A 23,583-nucleotide genomic window follows, 5' to 3' on the forward strand; every position below is an offset into this window, starting at 1 on the left:
TGATTCAGATGTAAATTGCTATAACAATTACAACTACAAATGTATCTCATTGTTAGAGAAGGATTTATATTCGATATCGTGCTGCAGCATTACTTTTACTTGCATCGGAGTTTTTTGGTATGCAATTTATATAGAATAATACTAACCTGTGGATTATTACAATGAAACTGAAAAAATACTGCAACATTCGTTGGCATTACATGGTGTTTGTAATTAAGACTCAATATTTTTTTACCTTAAATGTATTTTGGTAAATATTTCAATTTTCGCCAAAGCACTAATTCGAACAGATCCAACTAATATTATTATAAACTTCGTACGACAACACTGCCTATTACAGTACACATTTAAAAAATGTGTAAATTGTGTACATTACAGAGCAGCTTCACAAGAAATATTACGTGATAATTTTTTTTTACTACAATATTTAAAATTATCTGGGTCTTTGAATTTAGTTCATCCAAATTCTTTGAATGTTTAGTCACCAGTGCATTTATTGTTAACATATGTACAGAATTTATTGCTAATTTCAGCTGAAACACATAAAATTTGATTGCTTGGTGTTTAAATATGTTATTAAACCCGTTTTTATACATCAAAACAGAGACGGAACTGTTTTGGAATTATTCGAATCTCCAATATTCCAACAGAGTATTCATTTTAAATTGATAAGAAATCAATTATAATTTCTCATCTACTGCAGATTTTAATCAAAACAACAAAAAAATCTCACTACTTCCTTAAATTTCGATATATATTTTTAAAATGCTTCAACTTTATCAACCACTTTTTCTTGAAACTTTTCTTAATCAGAGTAATGACGCAATCTCGAATCTTGAATACACAATGCTAGTAATCGAGGTATTCGGATATTCGCGGACAACATCGGTCATCTCTAAAGCAAATTAAAACTAATTACATACTTCTTTTAAATACAAAATTACTAGTTATTATTTAAGCGACCAAATGAGTGGAACCCACCAAAACTACCTGTTTCATGGTTTCAAAATATATACTTCCACAAATAACAAACGTTTAGTGGATGCATATTTCCGTTAAAAATACCTTAACAGCACACGAAACATTTTAATTTGTCATTATATTTTAAAAAGTTTTTTTACTGCAGTGAAAATGCAAAATACATACTTACATCATTTAAATTATACCAAAATATATAATTCATAATTACCTGTATCAGGTCCTCCATCTTTCGACCTAAATTGTTGCAACTTTTTTTCTAATTTTTGTTGCCGTCGTCTCCTCATCACCGCCTCTGGATTTGATATTGACCTTGTAAATGAGGTTTCAGGTAATTCTAAAAAATACACTATTATCAATGAAATTATAAAATCCGAAAAACAAACCTGTATATAATTTTTCCGCTACTCCGTCTTCCTTGTCATTAATATCACCATTTTCGCTTTTCATTCTCGAGAGTTTTTCTTGTTTTTTTAATTGTTTCTTTTCTCTTTTCGATAATTTTCGTCTAAAACTAGCATTTGAGTCAAGAGATCCAACAGAATTCGCCTGGAAAATAGAACATTTTATTATATTAATGAAAATTTTGAATCAAGATATCTTACAGTTTTATCATCAATATTTTTCAGTAAAAACCTTCCCTCTCTATCGTCAACGTGCCAGTTGAGTTGCACTAGGAGTGGTTTTTCGTCAGGTAACATTCTCCTTTCTGGACATCCTTCATGCAATTCATAGAGAGCATAGGATGGAACAGACAACATTCTCATGTCTGGCCTGAACTTTTCTACCAAAGTTCCTATCACATCTTCCACTGTAGCATCTGAGGCTACTCTTATACATTTTGTTGCTACTTTTTGTCCAGAATCTTGAAAGTAAAACCGCATAACACCATGAAACTCCAAATCCTGCAACAAAGCAAGAAAAAAACTTTTAGAACATTTCTAAATGTGTCAAACTTTCACACAGTAATTTACTCAAACGCTAGGTGGACTGTTAAAGATAAAAATTTCGCAAATTATTAAACCGTTATAGCATCGTTGAAGAATGCAAGTAGACTGACTACTCTGTGGTAATTATCAAACTTCCATACCGTTTCTAATGTGACAACATTACTAAATAATTGTACCATACTCTAACAACGTAATTAATAAAAGTTGATTAGGACATTAGAAACAAATGAGGTCATTGTCCTTTACCTTGTCAAGTAAATAGTAACCGACTACTACGCATCATAGTATTTAAGACACGCCTCTTTCCCACAGACACAGGTGCATAAATTCCTTCGTCAAAATCAGACGACAAGAATCAGTGCTGAAGGACTGTTTTTCATTTTACACGCCATATATGTATTACAACATTTGCAAAATTTAATAACGTAATGCTGTGGTTTAAAAAGACGTTATGTCATCGTTCTTGTTTAGATTCACCGTATATCTAACGGTTGAAAAGCTTGAACATCTTTGTTATTTTCTTAAACTCTAACATTATCTGATTTAAATTTCAGATGATATTATATTCGTGAAAGTAACAAAAGGAAATGCATCAACTCTTCACCTACTTTCTGAATTTTTATACGTTTTACCTGGCTTCAAAGTCAAGTTTCCCATCACATAACTGAGACGTTCAAAATTATGTTTAAAAAATGTTAATATCTGTATGTACTCGTTTCAAACATTATACAAGAATACATACATACATACGTAATAAATTTAATCACCAATAGAACTTTTAAAATAAACATTTTTTACATATTGATCTTTTTTTAATCGAATATTTTTTTTACATTTTTCTAATCCCTAATTTGACACTTCGCTCATCAACTTAAACGAAAGAACGAGTGAAAATGTTTTTGTGCGATAAAAACTTTACAGCTTTTTTGAAGAAAGAATCACCGCTGTTCTAATGCTAACAGTTTTTACTGTTTTTCATTCGAGTAATTTTTTTTCATTCTTCGTTATCAATGGATGTGTAATAGTTATTTACCTAACGTATGCGGAAAGTGAAATTTCCTGCGTGAGTACTTTGTTTGAGGCACGACCCCAGGGAGTGCTGCATTAGTACGATTGCGGGACATTTCTTCCCGCAAAAGTTAGGTACAATATTTTTTGTAACGAATAGTTCAAAAATATTTAAAAATGTAAATGATTAAACATTGGTAATTTTTCACTATTGGGTTGGTAGCACCTTCCGCGCTGATTACTACATTATTAAAATTTAAAGCGGCGGTGCCGTCTACTGCAATCACACAACACGTCGAAGAAATTCTTCCCCTGTCATTACTCTTACCTTTTTGAATTGGTTTTCTTTTGTGTTGATGAGAATTAATTTTACAATTGCAAATGTGACGAAACGTCCATTTTGTTCAAAGTGAATTGACGTTTCCGTCTGTCTACCTTATTAAACACCAACCTTACAATGCAATTTCCCCTAGATTCTGTTGCAAAGTAAAAAACACGGTGTGCGGGAAATCGTTGTTTCCGCACTCGGAGGACAAGAGGGAAATACCGATTTTGAGGCTATGAGTACAAAAATACATGACCGGGTATGAATTTTAGGGTTCAAATTATACACCTATTGGTGGTTAAATTTATTACGTAGTCTCCCATAACACTCAGTATAGTACATAGTAAAAAAATATTTTCAAAATTCTTCTAGAGAAAATTAGATTTTGTAGTGTTTAAGGCTGACTCTGTTTTTCCCATGCGGTGGTGGTGGTGGTGAAACATTCACAAACAAGTTGAACACCTGTTGATAAGATAATTTCCAAGAATCAGTCAATGTTTACAGATAAATAATGCAAGGAAGACCTCGCCCCAGTAAGGGATATGTGAAACGGGAGACACGGTCGGTTGATTGGACCAGCCCGAGGAAGTACCCACGGCGTATTGTCCAAATTCATCCAACCATATTGAATAACTGAACTTATTGAACATTCTTGTGTCATTATAACAACTTCTTGCACGAACCAACGACCTATTCAAATACTGTTTATGGTAATTTTGTCTTGTCAGACTACTTGCAACCTCCAACAAAGACAATGACGTAAAGCAACGTCTGAAATTGGATCAAGTTCCCCATTGCACCGTAACGAAAACGGTGCTTTTATTAGTCGAACGTTGTCATTTTCAGATTTTTTTTAGACATGGTTATGCGAATAAATATAATAGAAAACAAGGTTATCGTTTACCTCATTGGGTTCGGACAGCTCGAAAAGATCCAGTCGATTGGCGTTCCACTGGTTGATGACGTTTCGCAGAGCCTCTCTTTCGAGGGCTCTGCGGTCGCTACTGTTACCGTGCATCGACGTCTGAAAAGAAAAAAATAATAATAATACATGCAACGAAATGACCAGACTTCCGGTTTACTTGTTCGTGTTGCGCATAAAAATTTGTTCATAGAAGCGGAAGGGTTGTTACGCTTGGACTACCGCCCTCATCCTTTAAGGGTAGCTTAGGAAGTTGTCATTAACGCGTCCGTCGTGGGAATAACGTCAGTAGTTCTTTTAATAACAGGTTCTCAACAAGCGTTTTGATTTTGTCAGGACAAAAATATGTCAGTTCAATTCCAGCGAACTTGTATACGGGACAGTTCCTTGTTATGTTGAAATTATTTTGTCATTGTTATGATGCCGACGGTGCGTTTTGTGGAAATTTTAACAATAGCTACGATCCCCTGAAATTCTCTGTTCGATTTGCATTTTTTTTCTTCGCCTTGATGTTCCTGTTACGGTTAAACAAGAGAGATTCAAGTCACCAAAAGACTTCTGCTTTATCCCCACGTTATTTGACACATTCTTTTATGTTGTGCTAAACAAATCTATGCTTGTTAAACACACGAGTCATGTCAGTCAGCTGCTTGCTACAACGCATCAAATAAATTACCCATGAGAAATTGCACCTACTACAAAAACTCGCATCTTTTCTCTTTATTTCTTATCTTAATTTTATTTCTTTCAGTTATTTTTGCTAAACAATATTTTTAAAGTATGTTTCGTACAATGGTCCTGAGATGACCCGCTATCTCAGGAAAAAATTAAACCAGCGTTTTAAAACATTTCCGGAATGCAGAAATGCAAAGCAGAGGATTTCATGGCTTAACACGTCATAACTTAATTATTTGCATTCACAGAGATGGTCACAGCCCCCAAGCCTGAGCTACTTCTGATTTATCATCCTTGAGTTACGCTGATTTCATTGGATATAAATACTTTATTTGGATCTACATTCTTGGTAAATATTCTTTATTCTTTTTATCTTTATCTAGGAGTCTCCTAAATGTCTAGATCTGTAAATTGTAAATGGTGATCTCGCGTGTGTACGCTACACTTCACATATGTAAATAAACCCATATTGGATTTTACCAATATCTAGTGTAAATTCTTTGTGAGTCAAGGATTTGACCTTTTTTATTTTTGCAACTTGCAGTACAGTCGTGTCTGTGTAATAATAAAAACCCAATCAACAAATTTTATTTGATTGTGCTTGATGCATGATATCTATTAAATTAAACGTTTCAAACAAAAGCGTGGGCGTAAAAGAATTCAATGAAAAGTAACTGTACTCTCACAGGAGAAATTGTCGTGGATAATTAAGCCGTCTGTTTAGTTTACGCTTTTTAACCATACTAATCTGCAAATATTCTTTCTCTGGGATTGCAAAATTTATCAAAGTTTCTCCTATCCGTTAGAATATGATGGTTCGTATTACGATTTATCCAAGGTTTTTCCCACAGAATAGAGTAACATCCTTGTTCCAAGTCCCGAGAATCAGTCACCGACATTAAACAGAACACCTCGCAGGTTTGTTTACGTCTGGCATTCTTAACGCAGATATGTTATCATTGCTTTAAAACGCTTCATAGTTATAAATATGTCAGGCTAATATAATGTTTAATTATATCCAATTGAAGTTAATAAAACTAGCTACAAAGAATCTTTTTTTCTTGACGTAATAATTTAAACCAAAGATTTTTAAAAAAGTATCAAAATGATTGACATTTCAAGTTTACAACAAATGAAAGAAAGTTGATAAAATCTTGCTTGATGATTTCGAAATGTAACTATTGTTAAATATATGCTCCCAAGTCGATTTAATGTCTATCATAATTCCAAAATAGTTTTACTCGATAAACCGTACAACTCAGTACCATGTCTCCGAGTGCTTGAGGAAAATAAATCGTGATTTATTATTGAGAGAAATGATAATAATTATTAACTGGAATAATCGAACACCGAGGAAATGTTTTAGGGTGATTTCTTAAAAATAAATTCAACGATTATCACAAAATATGTACCATTACAGATTACATAATTATGTAAATCACATGTAATTGAAAACATTCTTATGTTAATTACATAATACATATCTTATTTTAAGGTAAGAAAATTTCCCCAGCTTTAAAATTGGGTCGCTTCATTAAATTAAAAAAAGTCTGTAACAGGCTTGATTCATATTTTATATGACTTGGTGCATTTAAATCGGAAAGACGTTGATAAATTTAATTTTACACCTCCCAGGATCAGATTTACCTTCATGATTAAAATGAGCGAGATCCGTCCTTATTATTAAATAAAAATCATTTAATCATAATAAAATGAGTGAAATGATTCTTCAGAAATAACAATGGCTTGCTTGAGGGACCACACCACATCGTTGATTCTCTTGGGAAATATGTAGTTTTAAAATGTCTTAAAATACACACATTATGTTACATAGTTATCAAACAAAAGCAAATCTGGCAAAAACAGATTGTAATCTTTATTTAAATATACTTATACATAACATTAAATACGACAACCTAATACAATTTTCAAATTACTCTGGCTTTTCACAAGCTCGAATCAATACAGTGCGATTAATTATAGTAAATTCGTTGATTTAAATGGAAAATGCATATGGGAGTAATCTACAAAACCACATTCCTTATTTTGTCCTTGTGAACTGTTTTCCACTGAGGTACCATCACATCGTCATAACCTTGGGATTACGATTAATTCTAAGCAAATAAACAAAACAAAGTTGGTAAAAACTGGCAGCCACCTATTTAACGATTATTTCATTAAATAATTATTAATAATGAAATTATATTTATCAATTAGTTAAACAAAGAAACCTCTCAAAAAGAAAACCTATCGACGGCATACTTTAAATACCATTGCACAATAATTTATTTGTTTTTCAGACGTTTAGTTTATAAACATGCCAATGTAACTGAGCTACTTTTAAATTAACGGATGTCATCCTGTTATCTCCTCTGAAATACTTTCGGATGCAATAATTGAACACAAGCTATTTTTATACATTTAACATCGGCTTGAACGAGATGATGAATATTATTCTAAAAATTTCGCATCGTGTTTCTGAAGGTTTGTGTTTTCGATGCTTCGAAACAAAGCGGACTGAACAGAGGCAAGAAAGCGTTTATAAAAATTAATAGGAAAGTAGGGGAATATGTTGATAATCATAAAATAATATTTACACAGCGGGAGCAACGAACTCTTCAGTTCGTCAAATTGTCTTGGGAATGTCTACCTTGACCTTCTAGTTGGCAATACAGCTGCAACAGCACTTCTAGCTTGATTCACAGTGTTCATCCGAAATTTTGCCACATTCATACAACACCAACATATTCTACTGATAAAAATGTATTTATTTACAAAAAGTACGAGAAATAATCTGCATTATACGCATGCTTCTAGACTTAGTCATATAGGTCTGGTTACATAAATAAAATATCTTTAATGTTTACATTTTCTATGCTGTAATAATTGTAATAAAGATGCAGCTGCCAGTTTCACAATTATAAAAACCAACTATGTACATATTAATTTTTCCAGTGAATTCAAGGTCACAACGCGTTTGCGCTAGGCATACGAAGTAAAATCACAGCATAATCATTTTCCTTATCGTAAATTGATACTTTTTGAATTACACTGAAATTTGAGTAAAAAGTATAAAAAAATTAATTTAGATTTAAGCCATACGAAGACAATAAGGTAAGTTGGCTGATTTCAACCCTGTTTTCCGTTGTGACAAATTGAGTCACATTTAACAACCATAAAAAGGAAATGACGTAATACCGCATACCCAGAAATTTTATTCTCGTAACAATTTTTTAAATCAATAGATATAGTGAAAACACTATGCTTCACGCACTGAGTTCCTCTAGGTAAATCCGGTAGCTATTTTGACCAAATTTATTTTCACAAGGTCTTAATGACATAATACACATTTGAATTTTCATTTATGCCAGCATGTAGGCAATTTCAATAAAATTATTCAAGCAAGAACATATACTTTAGTTTCGCTTCTGATCGCTATACCTCTTATAAAAGGCAAAAACATACCTGGTCGTCAAAGTAAGAACAGTGTACATACTTGTTACTGCATATATTTTATAAACTACATGTGTATTATGTATAATATATTGGGTGATTCAAAATGATTCTGGATAAGTATGGCAACTATGCATGAAAATGTATGTGGCCACTGTGTGCGTAGGACAGAGTTGACATTTCTTTGACAGTTCATATTCGCACAATTTTGAAAATTATCAAATCAATGTGCAATGGTATAAAAAAAATCAAATGCACGCTTATGAAATGTCATACAAATGTCAACTCTACCCCACCCACACAGTTGCCACATAAATTTTCGTGCATAGTTGCCATTTTGACTCACTCAATACATAATATGTATGTAATAAAATAATTCATAAAGTTATCGCCTTGCATAACGTCGGCTAAGACGTTACTAGACGTATAGACTAAAACACCATTTTACAGGGGCAAAAACTACAAATTATTAGTCATCATGAACGAGAAATCACCCTACACTTGACCAAGTTTTTAGAAGGGAATTTTATTCATGTTACGCAATTCCACACCAAGATGCAGCATTTTTTTCTGAACGCATTGGTTCCAAAATCTCATTCTTATAAAATTGGCAGTTACGCGTTGTTACTTCATAGCTGACGATATTGTAATGACAGCAACTCGGCTGTTTTCATGCGACCACCTAATGTAAAGTCACTATTATGCGATTAAAAATTACTATGGATTCTCAGTTGCATTAGATTGTTTTTACAGCAAGAGATCAATAATACTTTCTGCACAGTACGCATTATTATTATCAAGAAGAAAATGATCTTATTGATCAAATTTAATAATTTAAATCATACGAGTATTTAGCACAGAAAACCAACAATCATCATTAATCATTATTATCCTATTTTCGAAATCGGAACGAAGAAAATGGTGACCGAGTTTAATATGCACAACCTTGTTTATTGGAATTTCGGTAAAACCTTCTGCGGTTAAAAATACATACTACTCACCACCCTTGGTTTTTTTTTCAAATCTAGACGAGTGGAATTGTATTGACACAGATATTGATATACTTAAATGACGAATTTAATGTTTGTAAACTCTGTAGGACACCATTTTAATTTATGTTTTCCGATGAAAAACTATCCCTTAAGAATAATTCTAGGCACCCTAATAGTCAATAGTTCACTCTTCATTTGAAGAAAAAAAAAAGAAAAATGAATGAAACGCGAGACTTTAAATAAGCCTTACCAGAACCGCTTATAGCCTTTATGGGACTCTAGGATTAAAAATGTTGAAAGGTTTTAAGCAATTAAAAATGCAAAAAATAAACCATAACTTTATTAAGAAAAACGAAGATAACCCAAAGTTTTTGTGGAACGTCATAAATAATCAAAAGCCTATGAATGAACAGATAAAAGTGTGATGAAACATGTAAGAGATAATGTGAATTCAATACTTTGCGCAGCAGCAGCAAAAATAATCTCTCAGATGCCTACACCAAAATTCAATTTTCCATTTCAGCAATTGAAAATATGTATTACAGAAATGCTCTTTTTCGAAAAAGTTTCCAGTGCAACACTTCGGGATGTTTTCAATAACATAGGTAACCGTAAATAAAATGATATTTATGGACTGTCAACAGAAGTTGTAAAAAGGGTTAATTCTACCATTTACAAAATTGTTTAATCATGCCAGTATTTCCTAATTGATTAAAGAAGGCCGTAGTCATCCCAATTTTTAAAAAAGGTAAAACATTGTTGAAGGAAATTTAAAAATTTTAGATGAAAATAGCACAAACAATTTTGATTTTGAAAAAAATGCTCTACTAGTCGTGGAAGAGCTCTAACGTTATACTGCAGGTTCTACCGTCAAAAGGTTAACTAGCTTAACAAAGAAGCAGGTAATGGACATAAATAAACAGATCTTTAAATTTTATAAACCGGCTCTGTATGCAAAAACAGGGTGGAGGCTGCAGGGTAATCTCTCTTGGGCTAAGTAGTCTTTTTCTCAGTTGGAAATGTCAAATAATAATCTTCTCATTATTGAATTTAAACTGCATTGTAACGTTAAAGTTCTTGGGCGACTATGCCATAAAATTAAATATACAAGTGATTTTGAACCAAATTACGTATAGAGGATTAAAATTTCGTAATATGTATATTAGGAGTACAGAAATTAAAATTTTACAGAAAATTATTTAACTTTAGATAATTCGAATCAAACATGTAGATAATGCCATGACTCATCACAATTCTTGCAACCTTCCAAATTTAAACCAACCTTGACGCGAGCGATATAGTGGTGAGAGAGTTATAGATAACCATCATTAATTTATTTTTATTGTACGACCATTTTCCAGATTTTTTTTGCAAAGCTTGTGGCAAACCACTAAATATCCCAATTAAATAATAAAACAAATATGGAGATATTACACTTTTAAAGGAGGCTTACACACATACGTCAATGTAGGATTATTTCTCGTGTACATTACGACAGAGTTTAATTTAAACTACAAAATGCTGCGTTCAAAAAAAATTCAAAATGTGAAGAGATAATCAATGATACATAATTTTATTGCTCCAAGCATTTTTTTTTTATTGTTCCATTTGGAAATTACATTTGATATGGAAATATGTAATAATAGAAATATAATTTTTCTAGCAGCGTTTGTAAAAACTAACATACATATTTGAATACTAATTTGAGTTAAGAAAAGTGGAATATTTCCTAACAAGGGCGGAAAGAATATTTCAACACTAAAAGTTCAGTTTTCATCGTGTCCTAAGATACCTAACTTAAAATTTGTCAACTAATTAGTGTTTTTTTTTTAAGACTTTGCTTAAAACTAAGACGAAAAACTTGGTTCCATATTCGTGCGCTGTACTCTTCAGGTATTCGTCCTGTTTTGCATATTTTTCAATATCAAACAATTTACTATAGCACACATTTAATAGAATTTCCGTAAATTTACTCGAGCGAACATCTTAAACGCCTTCACAAACTTTGTTTTTTTTTTTTATAAACAAAATTGTTTCTCTATAGTAACGAAAGCAGAACAATCATGATTCCGCTTTTTAATTTATAAATAATTAAGGAATATTAAAAATATCCACATTTAATTTATTTTCCAAGCTCCACTAGAACAAATCACGTATGAAATCAATTTTTTTCCGTACACGACATGTTTTTGATCTCGGCTATCGCGTAATACCGAAAAAAATTACATTTCCTTACTTACTTACTGCACAAATAGCTATAGAAACATTTCGAATTCATATGTACTTGACAAACAGCAAAATCACGGCCTGTAAAGTCAGGCCTAGATGTTGGAAGAGATAACATAACCGTTTCACTCTAAATGCTCAAGAAACTAAGTAGGTACCTCAGTTTAAGACATTCTAAAAAGCAAAGATAATCTCTTGAAATACATTTATTGCTAGACAGTTGGTTCAGTACATTCCTGAAAAATTAAAACTTTACCAACATCTTAGACCGCAATGTATTGACATATTTTTAGTATCTTACAACAAAACTGTTTCCCTTAAAATTGCCATTTAATTAGAAAAAAAAAAACATCTTTATGTATTCGTAAATAACTTGTCGGAAAAATAAAAATATTCAACGTTTAAAAATGATAACAGCACTTTTCTGGGCAATTTTCTAAGAATGTTTAAAGTTCTAACACGTCGTCAACATCCATGATTCATTCACAACACTTCGTTCGTTTTTACGCCTAAATAGACACAGTGAACAACCGATTTCACCTCCCAAGCAAAATAGTTACACTAAGAGGCCGATTTCAAGTTGAGTTGCAACTTGTATTGTCATGGTAACGGCCAAAATTGCAAGTTTGAGAAAGATGACGCATATTAGTAATTAATGTGTAGGACAAAGATAGCTACACATTTGCGCTGCATCACTTATTTGTCACCCTGACTTGAAATCGGGCTCTAACTCAGGTAAGACCTCTTCGTTTCCTCGTCGCTTGGTAACAAAATTCCTTTAAAAATATGTGCTCTAGTAGTTTAAATTCTGACAGAATTTCTGATATTAGGTAATTAAATATGTATAACAAAACGAATTTATTTACCGCGGATTTTTGCGGAGAAAATGATCCCAAGAGATTTTTATCTGAATTGTTACGAAATTATGTGCCTGAACTGGTTCAATCGGGTCACAAACCTCGCAGACTTTTCATTCATCCGAAGATAAATTACCTACTTCTTCTTATTTGTTAACTTATGCATGACGTTAGTGATTTAATTTTTTAATTATCACATAATTTAATTATTTAGTATGCACAACAGGATACGCAATTATAGTTTGTAAAATGTCACTCAGACGATTGGGATCAATGCCCTAGAATACAAAATTTACTCTAAAAATAACTGTTTTCTTCTGATCTTCTCAGTTTACATTTTGTCAACAATGCAGGATTCTTGTTCATATTAATTTGTTGCGCTATGGCCCTTGTCCAATCCAGTTACTGTAATAGGTTTTTGCAGTAAGGATAACTGAGCCATTTTGAAACTTACGGACGACCGTGATTTGTCAACAAATGACACTAACAATAACGTAGTTGATGAAAACCTAATTAAACACCACACATTTTTAAATTTTCATTGATTAGATCAAAAGTCAATGTTCTCATTTTCAAGGGCCGGAACTTTAGGAGGAGGTATTCTAGAGACCACCAGATTATAGAATCGGGTCTTAGTATGGAATACTGGCATATAGGAAATCAAATGAGAATGGATCAGTGTTGTTTCTACAAATTGTAAGTATTCGACACTCTCCTCCTTCGTATATTCAGAGACAGTGTCCTTGTGAGCAAAAACCCCTTGGACTTTTTAGTGGAAGAAAGAAAAGTTTTCGCAAAATCATCAGAAGTTGATGAAATTTTATTGTGATCGAAATCCTCTCACAACAAAATTGTATTACGACGCCATGGCACTGACGCCGATGCATGGTGTGTTTCTTATTTTGACCCTATAGTGATGATAACCGAGGCAAAGAATAGATTCAATGCAGTACTTGTCGTAAATGACGACAAGAATATTTGAGAACAAAATTTGCGTAATTTTGATTTCAAAGTGTCTGTTGCAATTGGGAGTACTTCATAATAGTAACCCATTTGAGAAAGTCGCGTTTCGGATCATTTAGTAATCTTTCCGTGTTGACATTTTTGTTTGGTTCGATTAAAAATAAATTTCGTTTCTAAAAATGATAATGCAAAAGGACCATTAAAAGACACATTTTTATATAAATATTTATTTTGGAATCCCATACTGGGGTCATTTCCTCTAAACCCAGAGTCATTCATAAGTACAGCCCTCCACTCCCTATTATTAAATAATACAAAAGTGTGTGGTGTAAGTTTTGTTTTATTTTTTTATATTAAACGTAAAATTCTAATTAAAACATTACAAATGTAACTGCCGTATTTTCAATTGTGAACTTGGCTTCAGTTAAACGTTTTCGTGTCTTACATTTAAAACGGGCGAAACAAAAACCATCATAACCCACAAAAATGTTGTTTTCTTAATTTACAGAATTTTAAATCAGGGATAAAATAATTACACATATTTTTCCAAACGTTCTTCTAGAGACAATTTTAAAGCAGTGCAATGTAGTACATTTACATACGTTACGCCTTACGCCAAATTACTCGCTTTGAAGTAAAACCTTACCACTCATTCACTCCGATTGAGAACGTATTCATTTGGAATATAACCAAGCACTTTTCAAAGGTAACACAGCTTTTGCTTATTAGATATGTTTCCTGTGCCGTGACACGGTTTATATTTCTTGGGTCAGCGACTCAGAGAACGCCATACACGGTGGTGATTTTCAACCAAGTTCTGAATACTAGTGAGTTCCTCACCTAAAGGATTTTCTACAATCTCACGCTTTAAACGAAAATTCGCGTGACAAAAACGATTAGCTGTTTAATCACAGTAACAGCGGATCGGTGTCGATGGTAATGCCCTCACTTCTAAAAATTTAAATCTCATTCGGTTGTGGAGGAGATAACAAACACTGTCATAATTTAAACATAAGCATATCGTGCCTTTGTTGGTTAAAAGTGTATTTAAATAAAAAGTTCAAAGAACAAATAGCCCCATCAAGCAGCCAGTTAGATCACTTTCTTTATATGAATGTATTACATATCAACAGCATCACCTTCAATAAATAAATGCAAAAAAGAAGTCACATCTAATTAATAATATGTAACACAATTTAATTCATAAAATATGGTGCTCTCTTGAAGGTATCTGGTTATGCAAATTAACGATATTACTCATTTAGTAAAGTTCATATTAACGGTCTATTTTATGATGATGTTCATCAATCGGGATTGGTTAATAAGTAAAATATCTCGCGTAAGACCGTACTTACCAAACATTTCCCGAAATTTCAAACTAATAATGTTTTTTTTTAATAATAAAATATAAAATGTGGGTGAATTGGAAATGATTTCTGATAACTATTCTTAATCAAATCATTGATGACGACAAACATCATTTCTGACTACGTATTCTTGCGTTGCTGTTTCACTGCCCTGATGACTCAGGTTGCGTGTTCCACAACATTTTTTACAAGGAAATATTGAAGATTTGTAATCTTATTTCCCAACCAACGTTCTCCGACGTTATAAGCGAATCTTAAATTTTCTAGAGGATTTAAGAAAATACTTCAATTTTCTTTTTCGAAAGCTGACACTCACAGTGTCACCCCTGATGGCTTTCGTTCTATATTTGACCACAATGAACAAATAACTACGTACTCGACATTTTGTTGTTACAATGAGGTATTTGTATTAATTTGCATTCAGTCGTAGTCGGGTGCCGGAGAACAAGAAAGGCAAATTAGTATTCTCGGTCGTCGACATTCTTGGACAAACTTTTACACACTTGAAAATAATACCGTCGTTATTGTTTAATAGCACACGTCGGTAAAAAAATTCCTCAAATGAATATGACACATCGGTTACACCGCCCCAACAATTTGCCCAGCATGACAGCCTCGATCTTGACCTAAACAGTCGATTTAAAGCACCGCGTGTCCACTGCGTCGGTGTAAAACTGGCTTTTACCTGTTCGTCGCAACTTTTCAACAGTTTCAAACTTCCGCGAATCACATTTTCACGACGTTTCCCAGGGAAACTCTTCCATGAAATTAAGCAAGTAACAAGAGAAGTGGTATTTACCTATTATGCTAGGTTATCCGACAGAGAACGGAAAAACAACACTCATAAACGCAAACATTTATTTTAATCACCAAAGGCCACTTTGACGGTTTTGAATGATTTTAATGCACAACACGCGCTCACTTGGGGCACTCTGAACTGATTACATGGTGTTCACGCACTTCCGTTGACACTCGACAAGACTTTACGGTGGATTTTTTCTAAAAAATGTTTGAAATTTCACGAAACGGTACCCACACACCTCAACAGCGTCCTCGCAACTCGCAGTCACACACTTTACAAGGTAGGTTGTGAACTTTTCGACTGCGCACTCTCTGTGCGCATAAATGAAATTAAACAGCATTCAAACTTTCCACACTTCGAAATTCCCTCCTCGATGCAAATTACATCGGCTTGTTTTACATTTTTTATCGTACTGTAATTGTAACTCCTGTGAAAATCTTCAATTAAAAAAACAGCAATTGTTAATAAGGAAATGTAAAACAGAGAAGGAAATGTAAAACAGAGAAGCAACTATACAAACCTTCGTATTTTGTGTGACTCACCATATTGGCAAAATTATAGCGGAAGTTTTTTCATGTTGAACTTGTCTCTGTCTGTAATTATTAGCACAATAGAAATTTACAACTTTAAGACACATCACTGTAAGAATACATTGTCACAAATCGAATGTATGCGCCAATTTCCTACCGAGTGTTATGGAAGTCCATGTAATAAATTTAACCACCAATAGGACTCGTTAAAGTAAACCTTTTTTTAAATTCATTTTTTCCGCAAATTTTTCAAAATAAAGTTCAAATTAAATATAATTTGAACCCTAAAATTCATGCCCACTCATGTGTTTACACATCCATTGATAACGAAGCACGAAAAAAAAATTAGTCGATTAAAATACGCGAATGAAAAACAATAGAAACTGTTAGTATTAGATAAGCGATCGTTCTTTCTTCAAAAAATTGTAAAATTTTTATCGCACAAAAACATTTTCACTCACTCTTTCGTTTCAATTGATTATTATTATCCCAGGAGGGAAGTGTCAAATTATTATTAATATTTTCTATTTAAAAAAGATCAATAGATATAAAAAAAAATATTTTAGGGTTCTATTGGTGATTAAATTTATTACGTGGACTTTCATAACACCCTGTATCTGTAAAATCGACTTGCATTTTTCAGAGTTCACGCGATCAGTTTGAATTAAAAACTCAAAGGTTTTTAATTTTTCGCACTTAACATTTGTTCATAATAATCATCAGGATTACGAAATTCGACATTAGTGGAATCAAATGTAACGTATTTTTCAATTTGTATTATTATAATGAATGTTTACCTCGTAGTGGCCGTTAGCATTATCAACAATGCAGTTTGGAACAAACAGACCTGCAATAACTCGTTCTGCATCCATAATTTGGGAATTTCCAATGCATTCGGTCTGTTTGGAATTTTTAGTGTCATCTTTGATCTTCCTGGAATAGTAATAAATAATAATACTTTCAGACGGCTGAAGTATATTGGGGTCGTTTATGACGGGTGCAGCCGAGTCCTTCCAGCCGTCAAAAATTTTGGGGTTTTGTAGCAGGTAGTGGCGATAAGAATAATCCGGTAATTAGGAATTATATTGCCTTTCCTAAAATATTAAATTAAAGATTTCTTGGTAATTATGTTGATGTCACTGACTCTTGCCAGCAATGATTAAAACCCTCTCTTATCTGGCGGGGGTAAATCCCACTTATAGATATAAATATAAAATATAAAATTTTCGGCGATATCTTTTTTTGTTTGTAGAAATATTTGGCTAAAGCTCGAAAGTCTTTCTTAATTAATCAATGTGTAGTATTGTAGTGTGTAGTAGATAGTAGTGATGGCAAACATTGCTAGTAAGTAATTCGGAATTTTTATATAATTGTTGGATTTATGCAAAAAAGTCAATTATTTGTGTTTTAATTGTTTAGTGAGTCAACTTACACTCAAATAAATGTTAAATGTAATTTCATTCGCGACCCCTACTAGGCCTAATATGTAGTTATACAAAAACCGCTACAAATTCTACACGTTCACTCAAAAGTGCCAGACTAGAATAACATCAGAGTGCGATTGTTCTACTGTCCGATAGGTGGCTGTCGCTGTCGCATTCTCTCATATACAGTGAGCGGCAAAAGTATGGAATAAATTCATTAGAAATTAAACAAATTTTTTTTCAAACAAATCTTTGGAGAGGTCAATTTTAGTTTATAAAAATACATATTTTAATACAAAATAAAATTCCAAGCAGTGATTTGTTTTCGAGTTATGACGTCATCTATAGTTTTTTTAAATGGAAACCCCCTATTTTCTTTCTTAATTCTGATAGCCCCTTTAATTGTCTAAATGATAGTATGAAAATTTTGTTACCTTACATAAGGAAATTTTTGAGAAAAAAAATAATAAATTTGGAAAAAATAAATTTTATAACGAACAAAAACAAGTCAAAAACTGTGTCAGCAAGTACTTAAAATTATGGAATTAAATGTTCGAATTGCCATCCTCCAGCTTGTTGACAATAAGCAAGTTTATGAAGAAATTCCCCCTGTTTTAGTTTTATCTAGTTTTATCCCCGCACCCAATCAAAATTAAAATTTCTGTACGTTGTGTTTCTATTAAATGAGTCATTTTCGAAAACGTTTTGTAAAACAAATAACACATACGAATGAAATTTACAGTAACATTTGACTGTTTGATTTACCTACTTGATTTTTTGACTTGTTTTTGTTCGTTATAAAATTTATTTTTTCCAAATTTATGATTTTTTTTCTCAAAAATTTCCTTATGTAAGGTAACAAAATGTTTATACTGTCATTTAGACAATTAAAGGGGCTATCAAAATCAAGAAAAAAAATAGGGGGTTTCTATTTAAAAAAACTATCGATGACATCATAACTCGAAAACAAATGACTGCTTGGCATTTTGTTTGGTACTAAAATATGTATTTTTGTAAACTAAAATTAACCTGTTCAAAGATTTTTTTGAAAAAAATTTTGTTTAATTTTTAAGGAATTTATTCCATACTTTTGCCGCTCACTGTATATTGCTCTACAACTCGGTCAACTCCACTCTCCACAGTCTACACCACGCAAAAAAGTGACTACACCGACAAGATGTGGTCGGTCGGTCAGTCTCTTCTGAATTTCATTACTGAAGATAATAATTCGCAACTAAGCTAGAGCGACTTTTCGACCTTCAGTAAAGTCAGAAAGTAACAGAGATTGTGACTAAAGTCATTTTTGATAATAATAATAATAATTCAAAAAATATTCGTCTAAACAGGAGAGGTCGCCAGATGTGCGACGGCTTTTTGAATAAAAAAAGGGTGGTTGCTCCGACTGCCCATAACACTCATATTAACACCACCCTGAAAGGAAACGCCTGAACGCTCGTAAATTTACAAGAAAAAAAATGGTGGGTCAGTCGGTTAAAGGTGTTTAAAAATACAATTACAAAGAATGTTACAGTATCTAATGCGTTTTCTTTCTTTCAATAATAAAAAAAAAACTGGCAAAAAGATTCAAATCCAGAGCGTCGAGCATTCGACCTGACCCACAGGCCCGAGAAACGCAACAAAATTTGCCATTTTTCTTCTCGTAAGTTTACGAACGTCGGACAAACAACAATTTATAAGCAAACTGTCTAGATCACTAGGGATGCAATTATTGGTTTGCCTCAAACCTTTAAAAAGTAAATGTACTGAACTCTTTATTATAGGTACAATCACGGCCACGGAATTTTGGCCGTCACTTGTCATTCCATTGAGTTGAGATGTAAAGTGGCCCTTAAGTATTCGTAACCTCACTTTCTGCTATTACAAGACTTGCCATTTTGATGCTGACTGACTTACAAGGAAACGCACTTCTTCATTTCGTGCAATCTTGGAACAGGGATATTATCTGCGCTTTATTGAAATAGGGTATTGGTAGCATGTGCGCAACTATTTGAATGAAGTATGACATTGACAAATTTTTGGACGTCAATTCCAAAAGTCATAATGACAATAAAGCATGGACTACATCCATTTTTTTTTTTAATTGACATGAAAGTGACGGCCAAAATTCCGTGGCCGCAATTGTACAGGGTGATTCAAGTTTTACCGCCCGGACGATAAACACGCTTCAAACGTGTGCAATCAACGTTTTGCAAAAACTCAAAAAAACCCATATTTTTGGCTCCCACACCAACAAATCGGGTCTATGACCGGAACTTTCCCTATGCCTGAATTCCACTCATCCTAAACAACAACTCACCGCAATTTCGTTCGAATCGGAGACAAAATTTTTTTTCGAAAAAACCACGTACCCCCCCATTCTATCGAATTTGCACCCCGAAAAAACATTTAAACGGCCATAGCTCCCTTATTAAACATACTATGACAATGAATTCTTCACCGATGGATTCCTCTTTCCAATGCGCTTCTTTTGAGCCGAGAAAATTTTACCTCTCTTTTATCGTTTAAGAGAAATTCACAAAAAACAAAAAAACTAGAAAAAACCCATATTTTTGGCTCCCACACCAACAAATCGGGTCTATGACCGGAACTTTCCCTATGCCTGAATTCCACTCATCCTAAACAATAACTCACCGCAATTTCGTTCGAATCGGCGGCAAAAAATATTTTCGAAAAAACCACGTACCCCCCCATTCTATCGAATTTGCACCCCGAAAAAACATTTAAACGGCCATAGCTCCCTTATTAAACATACTATGACAATGAATTCTACACCGCTGGATGCCTCTTTCCAATGCGCTTCTTTTGAGCCGAGAAAATTTTACCTCTCTTTTATCGTTTAAGAGAAATTCACAAAAAACAAAAAAACTAGAAAAAACCCATATTTTTGGCTCCCACACCAACAAATCGGGTCTATGACCGGAACTTTCCCTATGCCTGAATTCCACTCATCCTAAACAATAACTCACCGCAATTTCGTTCGAATCGGAGACAAAAAATATTTTCGAAAAAACCACGTACCCCCCCATTCTATCGAATGTGCACCCCGAAAAAACATTTAAACGGCCATAGCTCCCTTATTAAACATACTATGACAATGAATTCTACACCCCTGGATTCCTCTTTCCAATGCCCTTCTTTTGATCCGAGAAAATTTTGCCTCTCTTTTATCGTTTAAGAGAAATTCACAAAAAACAAAAAAACTTAAAAAAAACCCCATATTTTTGGCTCCCACACCAACAAATCGGGTCTATGACCGGAACTTTCCCTATGCCTGAATTCAACTCATCCTAAACAATAACTCACCGCAATTTCGTTCGAATCGGCGGCAAAATTTTTTTTCGAAAAAACCACGTACCCCCCCATTCTATGGAATTGGCACCCCGAAAAAACATTTAAACGGCCATAGCTCCCTTATTGAACATACAATGACAATGAATTCTACACCCCTGGATTCCTCTTTCCAATGCGCTTCTTTTGAGCCGAGAAAATTTTACCTCTCTTTTATCGTTTAAGAGAAATTCACAAAAAACAAAAAAACTCAAAAAAACCCATATTTTTGGCTCCCACACCAACAAATCGGGTCTATGACCGGAACTTTCCCTATGCCTGAATTCCACTCATCCTAAACAACAACTCAACGCAATTTCGTTCGAATCGGCGGCAAAAAATATTTTCGAAAAAACCACGTACCCCCCCATTCTATCGAATGTGCACCCCGAAAAAACATTTAAACGGCCATAGCTCCCTTATTAAACATTCTAGGGCAATGAATTTTACACCCCTGGATTCCTCTTTCCAATGCGCTTCTTATGAGCCGAGAAAATTTTACCTCACTTTTATCGTTTAAGAGAAATTCACAAAAAACAAAAAAACTAGAAAAAACCCATATTTTTGGCTCCCACACCAAAAAATCGGGTCTATGACCGGAACTTTCCCTATGCCTGAATTCAACTCATCCTAAACAACAACTCACCGCAATTTCGTTCGAATCGGCGACAAAAATTTTTTTCGAAAAAACCGCGTACCCCCCCCATTCTATCGAATTTGCACCCCGAAAAAACATTTAAACGGCCATAGCTCCCTCATTAAACATACTATGACAATGAATTCTTCACCGCTAGATTCCTCTTTCCAATGCGCTTCTTTTGAGCCGAGAAAATTTTACCTCTCTTTTATCGTTTAAGAGAAACTCACAAAAAACAAAAAAACTAGAAAAAACCCATATTTTTGGCTCCCACACCAACGAATCGGGTCTATGACCGGAACTTTCCCTATGCCTGAATTCCACTCATCCTAAACAATAACTCACCGCAATTTCGTTCGAATCGGAGACAAAAAATATTTTCGAAAAAACCACGTACCATTCTATCGAATGTGCACCCCGAAAAAATATTTAAACGGCCATAGCTCCCTTATTAAACATACTATGACAATGAATTCTTCACCGCTGGATTCCTCTTTCCAATGCGCTTCTTTTGAGCCGAGAAAATTTTACCTTTCTTTTATCGTTTAAGAGAAATTCACAAAAAACAAAAAAAATAAAAAAAAAACATATTTTTGGCTCCCACAACAACAAATCGGGTCTATGACCGGAACTTTCCCTATGCCTGAATTCAACTCATCCTAAACAATAACTCACCGCAATTTCGTTCGAATCGGCGGCAAAAAGTTTTTTCGAAAAAACCACGTACCCCCCCATTCTATCGAATTTGCACCCCGAAAAAACATTTAAACGGCCATAGCTCCCTTATTAAACATACTATGACAATGAATTCCACACCCCTGGATTCCTCTTTCCAATGCGCTTCTTTTGAGCCGAAAAAATTTTACCGCGCGTTTTTCGTTTAAGAGAAATTCACAAAAAACCAAAAAACTAGAAAAAACCCATATTTTTGGCTCCCACACCAACAAATCGGGTCTATGACCGGAACTTTCCCAATGCCTGAATTCCACTCATCCTAAACAATAACTCACCGCAATTTCGATCGAATCGGAGACAAAAAATATTTTCGAAAAAACCACGTACCACCCCATTCTATCGAATGTGCACCCCGAAAAAACATTTAAACGGCCATAGCTCCCTTATTAAACATACTATGACAATGAATTCTTCACCGCTGGATTCCTCTTTCCAATGCGCTTCTTTTGAGCCGAGAAAATTTTACCTCTCTTTTATCGTTTAAGAGAAATTCACAAAAAAACAAAAAAACTAGAAAAAACCCATATTTTTGGCTCCCACACCAACAAATCGGGTCTATGACCGGAACTTTCCCTATGCCTGAATTCCACTCATCTTAAACAATAACTCACCGCAATTTCGTTCGAATCGGCGGCAAAATTTTTTTTCGAAAAAACCACGTACCCCCCCATTCTATGGAATTGGCACCCCGAAAAAACATTTAAACGGCCATAGCTCCCTTATTGAACATACAATGACAATGAATTCTACACACCTGGATTCCTCTTTCCAATGCGCTTCTTTTGAGCCGAGAAAATTTTACCTCTCTTTTATCGTTTAAGAGAAATTCACAAAAAACAAAAAAACTCAAAAAAACCCATATTTTTGGCTCCCACACCAACAAATCGGGTCTATGACCGGAACTTTCCCTATGCCTGAATTCCACTCATCCTAAACAACAACTCACCGCAATTTCGTTCGAATCGGAGACAAAATTTTTTTTCGAAAAAACCACGTACCCCCCCATTCTATCGAATTTGCACCCCGAAAAAACATTTAAACGGCCATAGCTCCCTTATTAAACATACTATGACAATGAATTCTTCACCGATGGATTCCTCTTTCCAATGCGCTTCTTTTGAGCCGAGAAAATTTTACCTCTCTTTTATCGTTTAAGAGAAATTCACAAAAAACAAAAAAACTAGAAAAAACCCATATTTTTGGCTCCCACACCAACAAATCGGGTCTATGACCGGAACTTTCCCTATGCCTGAATTCCACTCATCCTAAACAATAACTCACCGCAATTTCGTTCGAATCGGCGGCAAAAAATATTTTCGAAAAAACCACGTACCCCCCCATTCTATCGAATTTGCACCCCGAAAAAACATTTAAACGGCCATAGCTCCCTT

General features: G+C 33.8%; 1 protein-coding gene across 5 annotated transcripts in view; it reads right to left on the reverse strand.

Annotated features, from left to right (window-relative positions):
* Nucleotides 1-15,797, reverse strand: part of cno (adherens junction formation factor afadin) — a 35,307-nt gene extending 19,510 nt beyond the window's left edge. For 2 of the 5 annotated variants that reach the window (XM_069046494.1, XM_069046491.1), the window contains exons 1-5: nucleotides 15,516-15,797; nucleotides 4,166-4,285; nucleotides 1,584-1,883; nucleotides 1,365-1,527; nucleotides 1,190-1,315 (exon numbers count right to left, since the gene is read on the reverse strand). In XM_069046494.1, coding sequence (XP_068902595.1) covers nucleotides 1,190-1,315; nucleotides 1,365-1,527; nucleotides 1,584-1,883; nucleotides 4,166-4,279 — 703 coding nt within the window. In that variant the 5' untranslated portion in view covers nucleotides 4,280-4,285; nucleotides 15,516-15,797. Of the gene's footprint in view, nucleotides 1-1,189; nucleotides 1,316-1,364; nucleotides 1,528-1,583; nucleotides 1,884-4,165; nucleotides 4,286-7,455; nucleotides 7,586-15,515 lie in introns of those variants that run through there. The other 3 variants (XM_069046499.1, XM_069046492.1, XM_069046493.1) reach the window with 3 other exon arrangements.
* Nucleotides 15,798-23,583: the final 7,786 nt, after the last annotated feature.

This window comes from Tenebrio molitor, chromosome 5, assembly GCF_963966145.1.
Source record: "Tenebrio molitor chromosome 5, icTenMoli1.1, whole genome shotgun sequence".
Lineage (NCBI taxonomy): Eukaryota > Metazoa > Arthropoda > Insecta > Coleoptera > Tenebrionidae > Tenebrio > Tenebrio molitor.